Consider the following 15,445-nt stretch of genomic DNA (forward strand, 5'->3'; position numbering starts at 1 on the left):
GGCGTCATGTTGTCGGAGCTGTGGTTTAGGCGGCAGGAAGGAGAATGTTAGGTTCCCTTATCCTGAAAAACAGATCCAGCAGGGTCAGTGTCTAAGCCAAGAACTTTTTATTTTATCTTTTTCAATTAACAAGCACTTATTTTCTGTCTCTCTCACTTTACCTCCTCCCAAGTAAAAGAAATAAAAATAAAATCCTTGTAACTAATATGCCTAGTTAAGCAAAGCAAATTTCTGCACAGCCATGTCCAAAAATGTATATCTTATCAAGGATAAAGACTTGATTTTACATCTGAGCAGGAGTAAAAGCAATATTACAAAATGGAAAATGGAAGACACATTAATGAAAACGGTAAAAAGCAGCAAAAAATAAAGACACAATAACCTTTTAAATGCGATTAATCCTAATATGTATTTCTTAAAGTGAAAGAAGAGGAAAATTTTAAACTTCTGGAGACACCTCATTTTTCAAAACTTAAAAAGCCAGTTCTACCAGAATCAAAGGCTTTGTTAATATTAAGACAAATCAAGATAACTTTGGAAACAAAGGTATAAGGAGGAAGACAGATCACCGTCCTAAGATATAACATGTTTTTTGAGGCATATGTGGCACTCCAGGACCAATTAAAATCCTCAAGAACATTTTCATCCAGCATCCCTGGGGAGTACAGGGGCAAGAACACTAAGTTCAGGTCATATAAACATAAGTCATCCATGCCAAAGTGGCTTTTTGCCTAGTGAACAAGGAAAATTTAGTTTTGCTAAATGACAAGTATCCCCAAAAATACCCATGCAAAATGACAAAGGGAAAAATTATTTAATATTCACCCTTGTCCAGAAACATTGTTCCGAAGGGTGGTCCAAAGTGTTGGCCAGTATCCCCTTGGGGGGAAGGGCCTGAGCCCAAGGGATATTTGATCACATAATCTGTGGGTAGTAACCAGTCATGGGACTTGTCTCCAATATAATCTCATTTACCCTTATCCTCAAACACTCCCTGGCCATCCATCTTGTAAATTCCCATCCTCCTCCCTCCTAAACCAGGCGTCAGCCCCTTAGGGCAAAACTACTCCCTGGGCTCTCACAACATCATGCACAGATGTCAGTGGCAAAATTCCAATATCCCTCTTCCCCTACATACTTATTCCCTGGTCCCCAGAGTGTGTCGAACCAAATAAATGGGCACTGATAAGTTGCTACAGATCAGAGATTTCATTATTCTATCTTCATCCTACTCCCAACTCCTTCCACCCCACCCTCTTGTTTTTCATACTTCCTTATCGTCAATGACCCCGCTGTCCTTCTGGTCATCTGCTATTTCAGGGTCCAGCTCTGCCTCACTTAAATCCACTTTACTTGCAAGTCATAACATTACCTTCCTAACATCATGATCCTGTTCTAGAGCAGGGACAAACAACAACTTCTTAAATGGTCTCCCTGCCCTTAGTGCCTGCCCTATCCAGGCCATTTTCCACACAGCAGCCAAAGTGATTTTCCTAAAGCATAGGTCTGACCATGTCACTCCTCTACCCAGGAAACTGCATTGGCTCCCTACTGACTCTAGGATCCAATGTTATTTCATTCTTTTGAAATGTTTCTTTTTTGTGTTTAAGTTTTATAGCGTACTTAATTGTTTATACAGTAATTTATACAGTAGTACATGTAGTACTTGGGGCACAGTGGATAGGGAAGGCTTATCTCTTTGTGTTCAGATCTGGCCTCAGATGCTTCTCAAGAGGGTTAAACTCTTACTTAGTGACAAAAATAATGGAGTGGTTTGCCATTTCCTTCTCCAGCCTATTTGGAGTCAGGAAGATCTGAGTTCAAATCCAGCCTCTGACACTTACTGGCTCTGTGACCGTAGGCAAGTCACTTAGCCCTTTTTACTTCAGTCTCCTCATCTGGAAAATGAGCAGAAGGAAATGACTCCAGTATTTTTGCCAAGAAAACCCCAAATGGGGTCCTGGAGTCAGACTCAACTGAAAATGACTGAGCAAGAGCAACATGTGTATGGTTTATAGATAAAGTACATATAGACATATTGGGAGACCACAGGTCTAGAAGAAAACATACTTCTTTTAAAATCTTCAAGTATATAGGATAGCTGGCTGAATTTGAGTGAAACTTACACACAAAAGCACTTTAGTTAAGCTCTTACTCAGTGGGAAAATAGCATAAACATCTCCTGAATGTCCATGTTGCCTGTCACAGTAGGGATGATCTGGAGACAGAGGTCAGGCAGCTGCTCAGTCTGTGACTCCCATGGTGATAAGACCCTGGGGATAGAATTGGGGGGTGGAGGTAGGTGACTTTGAGACAGGATCAGTTGTCAAGATCTGCAGGTTCAGAATTTTGATTTTCACAGTCTGCTCAGAGGTGTCAGGAACTAATTCATACCAGCCAACTCCCCCAAAGTAGATTGAGTGCTAGCCCCATACCATGTGTTCATAAACAAATTACTTGACCACTCTGAGCCTTAGTTTCCCAGTCTGTAAAACTAGAACTCACAGGCTTATTGTGAAAAAAGCAATTGGTTAGGTGTTCTAGAGATATCTTTGTCTTATTGTTTAATGAGCCAGATGTCAGTTCATTTATTTAAATAGACTTAACAGTCCTGGCAGGAGGACCAGTTAGCAGCAGCATTCTGCCACAGGCTCTTTCCCCAGGGTGGGTAGATAGGTAGGTTCCCCTTGGAACAACAGACTACAAAATCAGAATGCTTGGTATACGTAGAAGTAGTGCAAAAGCATTTGAATGTTGTTGAGGGAAATTTCCACCAACCTTCTTCATTCTAGGGGTATTTCTGACCATGGAAACTGGTCCTGATTATCTAAAATGAGAGCTCTTTAGTTCTTATTTTTCTACATTCTTTCTCAGTTACCAAAAATTTCCATTTTCACCTCTTCTCCTGACAGATCACAGTTCACCTCATCAGTGAATATTTGATCTTACAGCAAGCTTTATTATATTGGGTAAGATCGACCATTGTGACAGATCTTGGCCATTGTGGCAGATTTTAGCCCTGGTGACCAATATTGCTCAATGTTAGTTCCTATTTCAGAACTTATCACTTCCTGACCTTTTCTGGAGTGTACTGTAGACCCTTCTACTGTACCTACTGCAGGAACTGGGCTGGTCAACAAAAAATAACACTTAAAAAAAAGACAAGTTGTTTAAAAAAAAAAAAAGAGAAAGACCCAGTAATGAAACACATGGTCCCAGGTGTCTATATCAGCAGTTCACAAAGTCCAGGTAACAAATTCTTTTTTTTTCTTTCAAATGAAAAAATACTTATTGATGCTTTTTGTTTCTTTATCACATTCATTCATTTTCTGCTTTTTCTACGCTACGCGCTATCATATCCTGCTTTTGCTCTGGCTGTGTCTCCCCTCCCTGCCCCCCCCCCCCAATGCCTAGGAAATGTTCTTTCCTGCTCACCTCCATGTCTTAGAATCTCTTCTTTTCTTCAGAAACTTGTCAGGTATCATCTCCTGCCCTTCCCTAATCCCCTGAGCAGCTAGTGCTTCCTCCCCACTCCATTTGCCAGCAATGACCTTTTATCTTTTGACTAAATAGCTTTATTATAGCTATATGTACTTGTCTCCCTGATAGAATAGAAGCTCCTTAAGGGCCAGAACTTCTTCAGCTTCTTCTTTGTGTCCTTATCCTTCGGCACAATGCCTCACATAGAGTAGGCCCTTAATAAGTGCTTTCGGATTGCCTGCGCAATTACTTGTATTTTGTATATTTGAAGATTTGTACTCGTCAGAAGAAGTTTCAGTAAACTCTACTGAAGAAAATGAAAGTTTACTTTAATTATAATGTTAAATTATTGAAGGAACCATTTTTAACAATATGAGCTTTTGTCTTTTTTCTTTAATGTAGATTCAAACTTAGAATATTCATGGGTTTTTTCTCTTTCCCAGACAGTGTGCAGAGGCAGCCCTCCGAGATGTCAGGCGGTTCCTCAGTGAAGAGGGTGGACATGTAGCGGTGAGTATGGCACAGCACCCCAGCACGCAGGGTGACAGCATATTGTGCTCATGCTCCACTTACACATGGTCACACCCCAGTGTGTGAGCTCATGGTTACACTTAAAGCACCCATTTTCACTGGGCCTTTCTAAAGGTCACAGTCCCTACCCTTGTGTATAGGGAAAGGATTGAATGCCTTTGTGTAAAAAGCATGTCTATGTAGGGCATGTGTTAGCCTTTCATGCTCAAGTAATCCTTGAGGCAGACCTTCCAATGTCTGCCCCTGTGCTGTGATGGCACTGTACCTGTCACCCAGGGCAAGGGACAAGCTGGAACTTCTCTACCTGGGGAAGAAAGAGAAGGAGGGGAGATGAGGGAGGGAAGCAATTCACTGTCCCTGACAGCCCCAGATGAGAAATTCATCTGTTCTTCCTTTTGAGGCTGCCAAATCCCAAGATCCCTGTGGGAAACGAGGCTTTTCCCTGTGAAAGTTGCTTTCCTACTTCTGAGTTATGAGAAGGAAATCTCAGGAAAGCATATACTTAGAGTTGAACTATACCATTCTCAGGGCTGAGAGTTTGGACCCCAGCGTATGATAGAATTTCATTAGGTCCTTCACCCCTACCTTTGAGTCTGAGGGAGCTGTTTTAACATCTCATAAGATAAAAAGCTTTAATGGTTTGTGACTCAGGTAGCTGGTGGGTTAGTCAGAACTGTTCCCCTTGGTGTAGTGAATACAACGCAAGACTGGACCTAGATTTCAATCCTGTCTTAGACACTTACTAATTCTGTAGCCCTGGGAAAGTCACTTAACCTTTCAGTCTTTAAAATAGATATTAATATGGGGCAGCTAGGTGGTGCAGTGACTGGAGCACTGGCCCTGGAGTCAGGAAGACCTGGGTTCAGATCCAGCCTCAGATACTTAACACAAAAACTAGCCATGTAACCTTGGGAAAGTAACTTAACCCCAATTGCCCTCCAAAAAAAAAAAAAGATATAATATTAATACCTACATCACAGGATTGTTGTGAGGACCAAATGAGATAATATGTGAAAAGTACTTTGCAGACCTTAAGGTAAGTGGGATCTGTCATCATAATCATAATTTTTTGTGTCTAAAGCAAAGGTTCTTAACTTGGGATATGTGAGCTTGATTTTCTGATATTTTTATGGCCAAATTTTAATATAGTTGGTTTACTTTGTAATCCTATAGATTTGATCTTTTTTTTTTTTTTTTAAGCAATTGGGGTTAAATAACTTGCTCAACATTACACGGCCAGTTATTTCTGGGTGTGATGCTGAGTGTCTGAGCCTGGGATTCGATCTCCAGATCATCCCAACACTGGAGCCCATGCTCTTACTCGCTGAGCCACCTGGCTGCCCCTAGATTTGATCTTTTGCATTTAAAAACATTATGAGAAAGGATCCATAAGTTTCACCAGACTGCCAGAGTGATCCATGACACAGAAATGGTTAAGAACCCCTGATTCAGAGGTTGGTGTAGAAATTCCCTAGTCAGGCTCTTTGAGGAAGTGCTCTGAGGATTGACTCTTTAGACAGATATGCCCCAGTCTTGGCCTTCATGATGTCCCTAATGGGTACAGACAATGTCTCACCAGCTTTGAAAAATCAGGGCTTCACCAGGATGTATCCCAGCCTCCTTCCCTGCCCCCTCCAGGGAGTCTTTGTTGGTCGGGGCCTAGTACCCCACCTACACAGTCCTCAGAGTAGAACTGTTCTGTTCTGTCAGCTCAGCACTTTCTGTGTACAGAACACCTGCTCTCTGTACTCATAAATGCATGTGTGTTTAATCCTTGTTCCAAGGTGGGGGGGAGCCGGGGGAGTTCTCATTTTGACAGAGGGTTGAAGAGATGAAGCAGGTGGTTCAAACCAGAATCTGCCATGGGAGTAGCTTCATTCTTCTTCCCCTTGAAGCTCTCTCAGTCCTCCCCTCCCTTCTATCCCTTAATTAGTTTCCTTCCAATCTCTGTAATACCCAGTTTTCTTGGTTGGCATTGATATGGACTGTTATTTCCAAACCAGATGTTGAAAACATGGTGTTCATCAGGGCCTTTTATTGCTGTTTTCAATTGGTAAGGACTGTTGATAGTCATATTCTTTCCTTTGACTCTAGGTTTTTGATGCCACAAACACAACGCGAGAACGCAGAGAGACCATCTTTAAATTTGGAGAGGAGAATGGCTACAAGGTGAATCTCTGGCTGCCTGACTTGTGTGATTTGACCAGGGGGGCCAAGTCTCTGAATATTAGTGCCTTTGTGTCTTGTCTTTCCCCCAAGGCTCATTGGTTGTGGTCCATCCCCTGAACTAAGAATTCTGGTGCATTAGGAGGTGCTGCCAGAGCTTGTGTCCTTAGCTGAAATATGGTTCACTGGGAGACAGGTATATTTCTGTGTGAGCTCTAAGGCTTCATCCCTATTAGGAAAGAGGCCTCACCCCTTCTGTTTTCTGAGCCCTGGAATAGGCCTTTTAGGAAAGAGCTTCCTCTTAGAGTCTGACCTTTGAGGAATATTTCTTTTTTTCTTTAGCACTTTAATAATATTTTTTCCTCCCCAATTGCATGAAAAACAATTTTTAGGGGCGGCCAGGTAGCACAGCAAGTAAGAGCACCGGCTCCAGTGTTGAAAAGACCTGGAGATCGAATCCCGGGCTCAGACACTTAGCACCCACCCAGAAACACCTGGCCATGTAACCTTGAGCAAGTTACTTAACCCCAATTGCTTAGGGGTGGCCAGGTGGCTCAGCGAGTAAGAGTACCGGCTCCAGTGTTGGGACGACCTGGAGATCGAATCCCGGGCTCAGACACTCAGCACCACACCCAGAAATAACTGGCCGTGTAACCTTGGGCAAGTTACTTAACCCTGATTGCTTAAAAAAAAAAACAAAACACAATTTTTAACATTTTTTTAAGTTTGAGTTCCAAATTCTCCCCCTCCCTCCCTTCCCTGCTTCCCAAGATGGTGAATAATCTGATGGAGGTTATACATGTGCAACCACATAAAATATTTCCATATTAGTCCTTTGGTACAAAAACACAAGAAGGAAAAATAGATTGCCTCAGTCTATAGTCAGATAGCATCGATTTCTTCTCTGGAGGTGGATAGCATTTTTTATCATGAATCTTCAGGGATTGTCTTGGATCATTCTATTGCTGAGAATAGCTAAAACATTTACCATTCATCATCGTAGAATATTGCCATTACTTTGTACAATGTTCTCCTGGTTCTGCTCACTTCATTTTGCATCAGTTCATGTAAGTCTTTCCAGGTTCTTCTGAAATCTACCTGCTCATCTTTTACAGCACAGTAGTATTCCATTACATGCATATACCACATCTTATTCAGTCATTCCCCAATTGATGGGCATCCCCTCAATTTCCAATATTTGCCACCACAAAAAGAGCTGCTATAATTATTTTTTACAAATAAGTTTTCTTTTTTTTTAATCTCTTTGGCTTACAAACTTGAGAAGTATTTCTTTTTTTTTTTTGGAGGGGGGAAGGCAGGGCAGTAGGAGTTAAGTGACTTGCCCAAGTTCACACAGCTAGTTAAGTGTCTGTGGTCAGATTTGAACTCAGGTCCTCCTGTCTCCAGGGCCAGTACTGTATTCACTGTGCCACCTAGCCACCCCTGAGAAGTATTTCTAAAACAAATCAGGTAGCTAGGTAGCAAGCAAAGCAAATAGAGTGCTCAAGTAGGAGGCAGGAAGATGTGAGTTCAAATCCTGCCTCAGCCATTTAACAGTTGTGTGATCCTGGGCAAGTCACTTAATCTCTCTGTACCTGAGTTTCCCAGTGTGTAAAATGGGGATGATAATAATAGCCCCTACTTCACAGGGTTGTTGTGGAACAAAAATGAGAAGATATTTATAAAGCACTTTGTAAACCTTGAGGTGATCTGTAAGTGTTAGCTCATGTTATTAAGAGAGGAGCCTCCTGCTGTTTGATCCCTAGGGTACCTTATTCCGTGGGAGAGAGAAGGGACTTCATGCTCTCTGAACCCTGGGGTATTTAAGGTCTGCCCTCTGGGGAGAAAGGAATCTCAATGTCTGAGCCATGATTTTAAACTTGAAGTTGTCTCAGCAGATGACACATATAGCCCAACTTTGTCCCTTTTCTGTCTTGGTTTCTTCCCTTCTTGGGGGTCCTTACTTCCTTGGATTTGAGGCTGCAGACCTTCTTTGTTGAATCAATCTGTGTGGATCCTGATGTCATTGCTGCCAACATTGTGGTGAGTGAATCAGTCTTTGCTTGGCATTGAGGGGACCATTGGTATAGAGCTACAGTAGACCCTGGCTGAAGAAAGGATTCTTTTCTGCTCTTCTGTTCCCCCGCCTGACACAGCCAGTTATACTCAGCATTGTGAGAATGGCCAGTTTCCTGGGAACACTGTTTATCATTAAAAAAAGGAGGGTGGGAGGGTTTGTTGTATGTACCTAGAGTGGAGGCTGGTGAGATTAGATAAAGAAAACACCGAGGGAAAGGAGAGATGGCAGCCTGGCCCAGCCTGGATTGAGGGTAGCCAAGATTTTCAATTTTACCAATTAATCCTAATACCCTGACTCAAAAGATCAGTGGCCAGTAGCACTCCTGCAGTAGGGAAATTCTTTTGTGCTCCCCCCCCCCTCAGCCTCCCTTTATAAATCCCTCTCCTGCCTCCTTTCCTGGACCCGTTTCCCACATCCTTTCCAGGGTCTAGCACCCTGACACCCTCTGCTTATCCAGAGTGCCTCATCTTACCAAGGCTTCCCACCATGCTAGCCCCTCTCCTGCCCATTTTGCTTTCTTTCCCTATGAAAACTTAGATATTGCCTGAGAAATATTGCTAGAGAAAGATGAGAGGGAGGTTTAGTTCTCTCTGGAGAGACTTTTGCATTTTGCCAGAAAAGTCTTTTCATCCAAAGGACTTGGAGGAGAGGATGTATACAGAGCAGAGGTGCTCCCTGGGTAACATTTTCCCTTTAGTGCTGTGGCCTTAAAGCAGGAAACATTATTAACTGTCTTTCATTGTCTCCTTCCCATGGACTGCTCACTGTCATTTTCCTCTCTTTCCCATAGCAAGTGAAGCTGGGCAGTCCAGACTACATTGACTGTGGGAATGATGAGGCCACAGAAGATTTCATGAACAGGATTGAATGCTACAAGAACTCCTATGAGACACTGGATGAAAATCTGGACAAGTAAGTGTCCCCTTTGCCTGGTCCCAGGAAGAATCAGGCTTCCTTCAGCAGACCTGTCAGAAAGCATCTTTCAGTAGCCGGGTTCAAAGACACCCCTTTGTGGTAGCAAGCACCCCAAGCGTCCTCAGGGTTTGCTCCCAATACAGGTTCTTAGATCTGCTTTGATAAAGGAAAGCAACTCAAAATGGGTTAACAAGCTTACTTTAATCAGTCAGACATATATCGTTTACCTTGTTCAGGGGAAAAAGGTCAGCACCCCGAACTTCACAATACACAGACAGAATTATCAAGTCAGAGAAACAGATCAAGTAGACAGATTTCCAAACTGTCCAACCATTACATCCATACCCCATCAACATCTGGGTTTTTCAAAGCCGGGGCGGGGGGGTGGGGGGGGCGGCTCTGGACAACGGCTTCCCAGAATCCATATCAAATCACAGAACACTTCTCAAAGTGAGCCCCAAAACAAAGCTACACATCAGGGCTTATATAGCCTTCTCCTGGCTCAGAGAATGTAACAACCTTATTGACCCACTGGCCAATCAAAAAGTATCTACTGAAAAACAAGCCTCCCTCCCCAGGCTTCAGGTGCACTTTAGCCTAGGGGCAGGGAAGATCTTCCAAATTTGCATTCCCATTACACCCTTCCTCCTACTATCTTATCCTATCTAGCATATCTAAGGCAAATCTCCTTCCTGAACTGCTTTGGGTGAGGGCAAGAAATAATAATAATTAAAAAAATAATAATAATTAGCATTTGTTATTTAGCACTTGAAGGTTTACAAAGATTTTTATCCTCATTACAACCCTGGAAGGTAGGTGCTATTATCCCCATTTTACAGATGAAAAAACTGAGGCAAGCAGAGGGTTAAATGATGTGCCCAGGATCAAACAGCTAGTAAATATCTGAGGCAGGATTTGAACTCAGGACTTCCTGACTCAAAGTCTAGCACTTTATCCACTATACCACCTAGCTGCCTAGAGAAAAAGAAAACGAAACCTTTCAAAATCCCATTAAAATAACCTTTCCTGATCATGCTTCTAGAATAAGCCTAGGTAATCTCTGTCTGAGACCAGTGAGCAGCTTCCGGTCACCCTCACTGACTGGCCCGGCTAGTAGCCAGTGATACCCTGAATTTCTTGGGTGTTAACTGCTGGGGACTGAGTCTGCTGGTTTGGACAATAGGAAGAAGATAGGACCAGATCTGACCGGTTCATATCCAGGCTCACCCCTTTGCCTGGGTCCCTGGCTGAATTCCCTCTGGCTTCAGTAGCTGTGGAGGCTCACAAGCAGTTTCTTTTATCCTTCTGACAGTTATTGTCCTGCATGCTTTTATTGCTGTGATGATTAGTGGTGACAACAGGAAGTTCCCAGGGTAAACAGGACCCTTGCTCTCCATGAAGAGCTGTGTAACAATGTTGAGAATTATCCCAGAGTTCTGGTTCATAGACAGCATCCTAGCACCCCTTGCACCTGCACTCAGAATGCTTATAGGTTGCAAGGTCTCTGGGGCCGGAAACTATGTGAATGATCTTCTTCTGTACCACATGGCTCACTGAAAGCTGGCTCGTAGTCTTTCATTGAAACTTTCATCCTTTCCCTCCTTCTCATCGAATAAGCAAAACCCAGTGTTAGGTACAAAGAAGACCTCAGTTTTCATATGGAGCCTTTTTTGTGCCCCTTCTTAGCACATTCAGCATCCACATTCAGCAGAGCCTAGCACAGCATTAGGCACATTGCAGACCTCTGGACAGATGTGTCAGGTTGCATGGGTTAACTTGACCACTGGTTGCTTTGTAGAAGAGGGGAGACGAGGACCAAGAGAGAGAGATTGTGAACAGTGTAATGGAGAGAATGCTGGGCTTAGAGTCAGGAAGGTATGGGTTCAAATCCCAACTCAGACACTTAGCTGAGTGACTTTAGGGAAGTCACTTGCTCACTCCGTGCTTTAATTTTCCCATCTGTAAAAGGACGGCATTGGACTTGATGGCCTCTAAGGTCCCTTCCAGTTTTAAATCTGCATTCCTATGGCCTAAAAAACCCTAGTGGGAGATACTGAGAGTGATATCTACCAACTTGGCCAGGTCCTGTTGAGGTCAATGGTGCTTAACATGGCTTCTTGGTTTGACTCACAGATGTGGCATGAGATGAAGGGGTTACAGGGGACAAGAAGAGCATGGTGAGAATGAAAACTTGGGACAGACCCACTTGGCCTTTTGTTTTATGAAAGGTCAATGGAACTCCATTAAAAGTGGCTGGTTGGGCCAGAGATTCTGCTGTCCTGCAGGTCAGATTGTCTGTCACGTGTGGTGTGTAAGTGAACTCTTCAGTGTACACTAGAAGCCTAGAGAGTACACGTGTGATCCTTGTCTGATCCCACCAGCATCACAGTGGCCTCCTACTGCCCTGTCCTCTGTCAACTAATGAACCAAAGCTGTTTGCAAAGACTTTTTGTTATGGAAGTGTGTGCCATGTGTGAGGTGATGATATAGCTAAGAATTTGATTGAAATGTCCTTTTTATTTGAGCCAATGAAGTTTGATCTGGAAGCTTGAGCTGTCCTAATGAGACTTTCTTTCCATTTTTCTCTTTGTCTTCTTTCTCCTTTCCTTTCCTTCCCTTTCTGTCTCTTCCTCCCCTCTCCCTTTTTCCTTGGACTCTATGTCTTTCCCTTCTTTCTGCCTTTCGATATGTTCCTTCTTCATTCTTCCCCTCATCTGCTGCTTTACTTTCTTCCTTCTCATCATGTCCCATTTTCTTTATCTCTCCTTCACTTCCCTGTCTCCTCCCACTCCATCTCTCCTATCTCTGTCTCTTTCTCTCTCTCCCTTCTCCATTCCCTTTATCTCTATATCTTTCTCTCTACTTTCTTTCCCCCATGTGTGTTTCTCTTTCCTGGTATCTTTCTCCTTCCCCTTCATTTTCTTCTCTCTCTCCAACTTCCTCCCTCCCTCTTTCTGGCCCCGTTTCTATCTCTTGTTCCCTTTTCCCTCTTTCCCTCCTCTTTGGGGGAAAGGGATCTCTCTTATATTAAGATCATGGATGTGGGACGGAGTTACCTGGTAAATCGAGTGATGGACCATATTCAGAGTCGGATTGTTTACTACCTCATGAATATTCATGTGACCCCTCGCTCCATCTACCTCTGTCGCCATGGAGAAAGTGAACTGAATCTTAAAGGAAGGATAGGTGGGGACACAGGACTGTCTCCAAGGGGGAAAGAGGTATGTGATGATGATCTCTTCAGGGTGATGGTAACTGAGACTCACATACCTCTTTACCATTTAGAAAGTGCTTTAGATGTGTTTTTTCTTTTGATCATCATAACAGCCCTGGGAGGTAAGTAGCATAAGTGACCATTTACATTTTACAGATGAAGACATTGAATCTAAGGGAGGTTAATTGACTGCCCTAAGGTCATCCTGCAGACAGAAAGAGGCTAAGCCAAGAATGCTCAGGCTGGTTTATGTGTCTGCACTGTAGAATCTTTCACAGCTGGATCTTCTCTCCCTTCCCAGAGCCCAAATGATGTGAGCTCATGTGGATGGTACAGCTTTTGTGTAGGAAATTATGGATATGGGAATTGATAGGATTCCCTTTCCTGCTGTGAGAAGTAAGAGCTGAGAGCCTCCAAGCTGGATAGAGACCATTTTCCGTGTATTCACTCACATCAGTGCTGATCACCTGGGCCTAAGTTAACACAAGTTTGACTAGGATGGTCCTCCTAGCCTTTCTCATTAGAAATGTGCATTGCTCTGTATTTGAGGTTTTGTGGAGTCATGGGGATCCTCACTTCTTGGTGGAAAACTTGTGGCACACTGGATGTTGAAGCAAATCGTCCTTTCTGGGAAGTCAGTCAATTGGCAAGTATTTATTAAGCTCCAACTAATGCCAGGCACTGTGCTAAGCACTGGGGCTACAGTGACAAAAATAAAGCAGTCCCTCCCTGCCTTGCATTCTTTTGAGGAGACAGCATGTACAGATATAGGGTGTCCCAAAAGTTTAGGTGCAGGTTTAAGCTTTAAGAACCTCAGAAATAATAACTACTACAAACCTACAAAAATGCCATTTTGAAAGCTTAATTATTTAAATTTATTTTCTATTTCATTTTGTGAATTTTGAATAACTTTAAAAATTTTAATTTTAACCAAAGCACCCTGTTGTTATATATATAATATACATATAATATTTATATATTATATATACATATTATCTATTTTTTAATTTTTATTTATTTATTTTTTCATTTTTCAAATGCTTTATTAAATTCTGATTTACATCATTCATTTCCACCAGATTTTGAGTTACAGATTTTCTCCCCATTTTTCCCCTACCCACCCCCCCAAAATAGCAGTCCCACAGGATATCCCCTCCTCCAGTCTGCTCTCTCCCATATTTTCTCCCATACCCCTTTCGACTTTTCCAGTAGGGCATAGTGGATCTCTATGCCCCAGTGCCTGTATATCTTATTTCCCAATTGCATATAAAATAGTATTAATAATAGTATATATATTATATATATAGAAATATATATACATAAACATTTGATTTTAAAACTTTTTAATTCCAGATTCATTCCCTTCCTCCCTTGTCACCCACCCTTACTGGGAAGATAAGCAGTTCAGTATAGGTTGTACATGTGTAGCTAATACAAAACAGTAACATAGTAGATATATTGTAAAAGACTGACTATATTTCCCTCCCTCCTATCCCACCTCCCACTTGTTCTATTCTCTACTTTGATCCCGTCCCTTTTCAAAAGTGGATGCTTCCAACTTCCCTCCCTCCCAGCCTGCCCTCCCTTCCATCATCCCCCCTCTCATCCCATTCCCCCCTACTCTCCTGAAGGGTGAGATACCCTATTTAGTGTGTATTTCATTCCCTCCCCAAGCCAAATTCAATGAGAATAAGGTTGACCCATTCCCTTTTGCCTTCCTATTCTTCCCCTCCATTGTAACCCTTTTCCCTTGCCTCTTCTTTATGAGATAGTTTACCCCATTCTGTCTCTCCCCATCTCTTCTCATTATATTCCTCTCTCACCTCTTAATTTCACCTTTTAAGTATCATCCCTTCCTGTTAAATTGGTCCTGTGCCCTCTCTCTATGTATACCTGTAAACATATATACACACATTCATATATGTATTCATTTGCCCATATACCCTCATATATAGACATATATACATATTTCTATTCCCTTAAACTATTTTCATACTGATAAAAGTTTCATCAGTTACAAAATTACTGTTTTTCCATGCAGGAATGTTAATAGTTCAACTTTGATAAGTTCCTTATGATTTCTTTTCCCTGTTTACCTTCTCATGCTTCTCTTGCTTCTTGTATCTGAATATGAAATTTTCTATTCAACTCTGGTTTTTTCATCAAGAATGCTTGAAAGTCCTCTATTCCACTAAATGACCATATTTTCCCCTGAAACATGATACTCAGTTTTGCTGGGTAGGTGTTTCTTGGTTTTAATCCCAGCTCCTTTGACCTCCAGAATATCATATTCCAAGCCCTTCAATCCCTCAGTGTAGAAGCTGCCAGATCCTGGGTTATCCTGATTGTGTTTCCACAATATTCAAATTGTTTCTTCCTGGCTGCTTGTAATATTCTCTCCTTAATCTGGGAATTCCAGAACCTGGCTATAATAGGAGTTTTCTTTTTGGAATCTTTTTCAGGAGGTGATTGGTGGATTCTTTCAACCTCTATTTTGCCCTCTGGTTCTAAAACACCAGGGCATTTTTCTTTGAGAACTTCCTAGAGGATGATTTCTAGGTTCTTACTTTGATCATGGCTTTCAGGAAGTCCAATAATTTTTAAATTCTCTCTCCTGAATCTATTTTCCAGGTCAGTGGTTTTTCCCATGAGATACTTCACAGTGCCTTCTTTTCTTTCATTTGTTTGGATCTGTTTAACAGCATCTTGATTTCTCATAAAGTCATTAGCTTCCATTTGCTCCAGTCTAATTCTGAAGCAATGATTCTCCTCAGTGAGCTTTTGAGATTCTTTTTCCATCTGGCAAATTCAGCTTTTTAAGGCATTCTTCTCCTCATTGGCTTTTTGAGCCTCTTTTTCCATTTGAGTTAGTCTATTTTTTAAGGTGTGATTTTCCTCAGGCTGTTGACTCATTTAGTACTTTTCTTGCATCATTCTCATTTCTCTTCCCAATTTTTCCTCCACTTCTCTTATCTGCTTCTTAAGGTCCTTTATGGCCTGTAACCAGCTTGTATTTTCCTTTGAAGCTTTTGGTGCAGGAGTTCTGACTTCACTGTCTT

The 15,445-nt window shown here is 42.1% G+C and overlaps 1 protein-coding gene across 7 annotated transcripts in view; it reads left to right on the plus strand.

Moving 5' to 3' along the window:
• The window catches only part of PFKFB4 (6-phosphofructo-2-kinase/fructose-2,6-biphosphatase 4), a 76,569-nt gene that overhangs the window by 34,892 nt on the left and 26,232 nt on the right, over positions 1 to 15,445 (plus strand). For all 7 annotated transcript variants that reach the window (XM_069090600.1, XM_069090601.1, XM_069090603.1 and 4 more), the window contains 5 exons: positions 3,924 to 3,990; positions 6,106 to 6,180; positions 8,164 to 8,220; positions 9,048 to 9,169; positions 12,186 to 12,393. In XM_069090600.1, the coding sequence (XP_068946701.1) occupies positions 3,924 to 3,990; positions 6,106 to 6,180; positions 8,164 to 8,220; positions 9,048 to 9,169; positions 12,186 to 12,393 (529 nt within the window). The remainder of the gene's footprint in view (positions 1 to 3,923; positions 3,991 to 6,105; positions 6,181 to 8,163; positions 8,221 to 9,047; positions 9,170 to 12,185; positions 12,394 to 15,445) is intronic.

This window comes from Petaurus breviceps, unplaced genomic scaffold (genome assembly GCF_028583685.1).
Source record: "Petaurus breviceps papuanus isolate PSGF00001 unplaced genomic scaffold, PetGlider_PUasm1.0 187, whole genome shotgun sequence".
Classification (NCBI taxonomy): domain Eukaryota; kingdom Metazoa; phylum Chordata; class Mammalia; order Diprotodontia; family Petauridae; genus Petaurus; species Petaurus breviceps.